We start from the raw sequence: 5,253 nt of genomic DNA, 5'->3' as shown, positions 1-5,253 counted from the left end.
ATTTGCTCATTCGTATGACTTATTCTCTTCCTTTTTTTTAAATCTAAGGTTAAGTCTTGTTATAACATAAATGAAATTAAAAAATAATTTAAGAAAATTAGCTTTCTATTTTAAATACTCTAACTTTCATATTATCTGCATATCAAAATTTTGATAATAAATTAAAACGCGTAGATTGGTGGCATTCTAGTTTCAAAACTTGAATCTTGAAGAGAGATGAAGCTTGGCTTTGTGAGCATTTATGGTGATGTTCATCCATTGTGTTCGTAACCTAATCTTCATCTACCATACCTGTCATCCCTCATATTCACTTTGTTGCTCTCTCTCTCTCTCTCTCTCTCTCTCTCTCTCTCTCTCTCTCTCTCTCTCTCTCTCATATACATTAATTGTATATATATACTTATATACGTATATATTTATAGGTATAGAGATCTAGAGACGTGATACTTACTCTTTTTCTTCTGCATATAACCTAGAGAGAGACTGTAGAGAGAGAGAGAGAGAGAGAGGAGAGAAGAGAAAGAGACTGTAGAGAGAGATGGGGGGTCAAGGGAGAAGGATAACTGATCAGACGTGTCTAGTTTTTGTGTGCTTTTTCTTGACTTCAAGATTCACCGACATAGCTTCACTAACCACACAACAAGAAAAGGATCGAATCACAGCGTTGCCTGGGCAGCCGGAGGTGGCGTTCTCTCAGTTTTCCGGCTACGTTACTGTCCACAAGAAAAATGGTCGAGCCCTTTTCTACTGGTTGACTGAAGCCGCAACTCACAATCCAGACCAGAAGCCTCTTCTTCTTTGGCTCAATGGAGGTACTTAATTACTGCTTCTATGCCATGCAATAATTACCAACTAACAATTAATATTAACCTGACTTGTATCACTATATATATACACCTAATATATAAACGTGAACTTAAAATTTAATACTAAAAGGCAATGCGTATTCTTAGTTAGATAATTCTGTTTTTCATGAAGCAAAAATTAAAATTAATGTTAACAAAAAGTAAAGACTAGGAAAACGTTTGAGAGTGGCTTTAATTATCGCATCATCCCGTTAACATATAATTCATAACTCACAAACACGATATTGAATGAAGTGTGAAATTCAAACTTTAAACTGCATACATAATTGCGCTCTCGACCCAAAAAAAGAAAATATATATATATACTATAGTGTTTATTCATTTTTTTACTACAATTTTTTTTTGTAACGTTAAATTTAATCCATTCATAAACTAATCTTAATTTCAACTATGTCCATTCTTCAAATACCATGGGACTAGAAGCTTTTGTAAAATGTCATTTATCTACCTTACTACAAAAATAGGCCTACATGGGTGCTTCTTATATAGTTATTTATAATTGATTATACAACTATTAGTTTTCTGTTATTTTATTAATCCAAATTAAATTATTTTTTAATTAACAATGATTATACAAATTTAATAAACATCCCAAATTTTGTTCTCATTAATTTGATTATGACATGCTATAGTCTAAAGTTGACTCACAACTTTTTAACTAATTAGTCAAACTTCCTTTATTTGCCTCACAAAGTTGGTATATGTATTTACAAAGTTGTGAATAAGCTTTATATAAATATGTTCAAAATTAGTTGTATATTTGCTCAAAAGTTCCATAAATGATAAATCACGTTCAACTTATTGGCTAACTACTAAAACTTTTGAATAACATCTCATTCCTTAATTTGTTAGGCAAACAACGTGAGTTTTACCGGTTGCATTGTTTTAAAAATTATAAAGTTATGAAAAAATAATTAATTAAAAATATAGGCACACTTATCATTGTGACTATGAACGTGTATTTTGTCATGTGGATTATCTTGTCAATTGTCAAAATAATACTGTTGAAAGCATAAAAATACACAGTGGATCTGTGCGGTTTAATTACTCATGAGGCTAGCTTTGTTCTTTTGTAATTGGCCAAGAATATGAAAATGCAAGGACAACTTTGTCATATCATTAAAGAATGAGGGTCAAGATTGTCTTTTGTCTCATAATATATTATAACGACACTCGAATGGTCAATGTGGTAGACAGGCGTACATGCATACACATTAAATTCACATAAAAGTGGGTTATCTTCTTTTAATTTATTGTTTATAAACAAAATAACAGCAAGATATAAATTTGTATATGTAAGTACAGGACCAGGTTGCTCATCAATAGCATATGGAGCCTCAGAAGAAATTGGACCTTTCAGAATTAACAAGACTCTCTCTTCTCTGTACCTCAATAAATACTCATGGAACAAAGGTTAAACCATTTCTTATTTATTTTTTCAAAATAAATAATGTCATTTTTCAAATTCCAAATTAAGATTTTATTTCTATGATAATATAACAGAGGCAAATATTCTCTTTCTTGAATCTCCCGCGGGTGTCGGTTTTTCGTACACAAACACTAGCTCTGATCTCAAAGACACTGGCGACAAAAGAACCGGTATACATTTCAATCAGTATAAGTTGCATCATCTGCTTGTAAATACAAACAGAACAGATGATGCATATATAGTATGGAATTATATTCCATGTAATATAATGTACAAATTAAGGCATCATATTATTATTGATCAATTTTAGAAAATCCAAACCAGCTAGTTATGTGTAAGGAATATTGTACAAGTCACTGTTTACTTTCATTGTGTAGCAAGGGATGCACTAGTATTCCTCAAAAGATGGATGTCAAGATTTCCACAATACAAGCAGAGGGATTTCTACATATCTGGGGAAAGTTATGCAGGTCAGCTTTTTAACCTTTTCCCAAAAAAAATCCCACCACAAAAATAACCATAATAGTAAAAATCCTAATAAACTTAACGTACAACTCCCAATGCACAGTGTACAAGTCAATCTTACAACTTACAAGTTACAACCACTATCATCTTCGATTTGACCATTCTTTATGTCTTTTATTAGGTCATTATGTTCCTCAATTAGCCAAGAAAATCCATGTTTACAACAAGAATCATCCCGATCCATTCATCAACCTAAAAGGATTCATAGTAAGTACTTACTTTCTTGAAAAGATTCCCATCAAAATTCAAAAGTTACATACGAGTTAACCGAATGTACAACATCTTAATGCAGGTTGGAAATGCAGTGACAGATAACAAGTATGATAATATCGGGACAGTTGAATATTGGTGGAGTCATTCGATTATATCAGACACAACCTACAAATCGATCAAGAATTCTTGCACATTTTCATCACAAAACTACACAGAAAAATGCGATGATGCAATCAATTATGCATGGAATCATGAGTTTGGAGAGATCGATCAATACAGCATTTACACACCTTCATGCAACATATCATCACGTAATGCAACTTCTACAAGGCTCAAGAACAGTCTTGTACGTAGAAGAGCTTCAAGCTATGATCCATGCATCGAGAAAAATGCTGAAAAGTATTATAATCGACCTGATGTACAACAAGCAATGCATGCAAATTACACGGGGATTCCATATAAGTGGACTGCTTGCAGGTTGATTAATTTCACTACTTGAATTCATGGAATTTGCGACAAATTCAATATTTCTTGATGGATTAATTAATGTCATGGGTGTTAAAGATTTTAGTTTATGATTGCTTTTGCAGTGATGAACTTCTATTAAACTGGAAGGATTCTGAGTTTTCGATGCTATCAACTTACAGGAAGTTAATCGCAGCTGGTTATCGAATTTGGATGTTTAGGTATATATACAATATATAAAAATAAAATTAGTTTAAGATATCTTAAAAAAATAAAAACTAATTAACGTGATTGTGTATTATTGTATGTTATAAACACAGTGGTGACACGGATTCTGTTGTGCCAGTTACTGCAACAAGGTTTTCACTCAGCCATCTCAATCTTACGGTTAAAACTCAGTGGTACCCATGGTATTTAAATGGACAGGTACATAAATGATCATAAATTATCATTATTATTATTTTTTTGTGTGTGTGAAAGAATACAGTATGATATATTAGTTTCTTTATCTATTAATTACGTTCGTTGATAGATAAAGTGGGTGCATGAATAATAATGTATGCATGGACAAAGTGTTTTACACATATATGATATATATACAGTTTGTTTCTTTCCTAAACTAAATAAATATTTTAAACGAGACTAAATAATGATTTTACGCAATATTCAATTTTCACAATAACAATATTTATCAATTCTAACACTTTAGAGGAGTTGGATGAAAAAAGAAATACGAATGACACATAAGATGTATTAATTCATTAAGTCACTTTGTACATTTAAAGTAAAAAAGAAATATACATGCATCCATACATGTTTAGATTAACTACACAAATTAAGAGATGAAATTGGTGTTTATAACAGGTGGGTGGATGGACAGAAGTGTATGATGGATTAACATTTGCGACAGTTAGGGCAGCTGGTCACGAAGTCCCTTTGTTGCAGCCTCAAAGAGGGTTTCTTCTCTTCGAATCGTTCTTGGCTGGAAAAAATTTACCAAGATCATGAGAATTAGTTAGAAAGTTGAAGCAATAATCAACCTAGAGAGAATTTGTGGGTTGGTAATTAAGTATACGCATTATTGATTCAGATGAATTTGATACGGAAATTCTTGTGTTGATAAGATTTATTGACCCTTCTGTTATTAATTACATCATTATTTATTATTCCGGGGTTTTGAGTTCAAATTTTAAGGTTATTAGCTGTTGAAAATCGATAATGTTGATGCCAATTCAAATCATATTTTAGAATTGAACGTTTTTAAGCAGCTTGAAGCCTACATGGATCGTTTCCGGTTTACGGTCCAATTAAATTGCATCCGTGTTTTTGGGCTTGAATTTACAAACGGGCCAAATTACTAGGCTGTAGCCATAAGACCCGTAACCCTGTGCGGCTGTGCCCATTACTTAGGCATCATCCTTTGGATGTAGAAGTGCACAAAGTAAGGCACTGTCGAAAAGAAAAAAAAAAAAAAAAAAAAAAATATATATATATATATATATATATATATATATATATATATATATATATATATATATATATATATATATATATATATATATATAACCTAAGCCTAAAGGGAGTGGTAACACTCTTAGCATGTTGCCACATAAGATTTTTAAGTTTTTTTCATGACACATAGGCTTAACATGTCTAGCACAAAAAAGATAAGGAGGAAAAGTATGACAATTTAATAGGTTTAATTATGGAGAAAAAAATAAAATATATAAAAAAAATACAAATCAATCAATCACA

At 31.4% G+C, this 5,253-nt stretch overlaps 1 protein-coding gene across 1 annotated transcript; it reads left to right on the top strand.

Moving 5' to 3' along the window:
• Positions 1-219: 219 nt before the first annotated feature.
• On the top strand, positions 220-4,664 carry LOC145053575 (serine carboxypeptidase 24-like). The gene is made up of 9 exons (XM_079001639.1): positions 220-812; positions 2,172-2,279; positions 2,370-2,465; positions 2,673-2,765; positions 2,942-3,027; positions 3,113-3,510; positions 3,624-3,719; positions 3,819-3,924; positions 4,363-4,664. The coding sequence occupies exons 1-9, from the start codon at positions 539-541 to the stop codon at positions 4,504-4,506; spliced, it is 1,401 nt and encodes a 466-aa protein (XP_078857765.1). The 5' UTR covers positions 220-538; the 3' UTR covers positions 4,507-4,664.
• Positions 4,665-5,253: the final 589 nt, after the last annotated feature.

Source organism: Lactuca serriola, chromosome 5 (genome assembly GCF_051521515.1).
Source record: "Lactuca serriola cultivar US96UC23 chromosome 5, Lser_US96UC23_V15, whole genome shotgun sequence".
NCBI classification, from domain to species: Eukaryota; Viridiplantae; Streptophyta; class Magnoliopsida; order Asterales; family Asteraceae; genus Lactuca; species Lactuca serriola.
This window is presented reverse-complemented; position numbering and strand designations above follow the sequence as displayed.

Coding starts and splice junctions, on each gene's coding strand:
- LOC145053575 (XM_079001639.1), top strand. CDS start 539: ATGGGGGGTCAAGGGAGAAGGATAACTGATCAGACGTGTCTAGTTTTT. Junction 2,766..2,941: donor ATCTGGGGAAAGTTATGCAG/GTCAGCTTTTTA, acceptor GTCTTTTATTAG/GTCATTATGTTCCTCAATTA. Junction 3,511..3,623: donor TATAAGTGGACTGCTTGCAG/GTTGATTAATTT, acceptor TTGCTTTTGCAG/TGATGAACTTCTATTAAACT.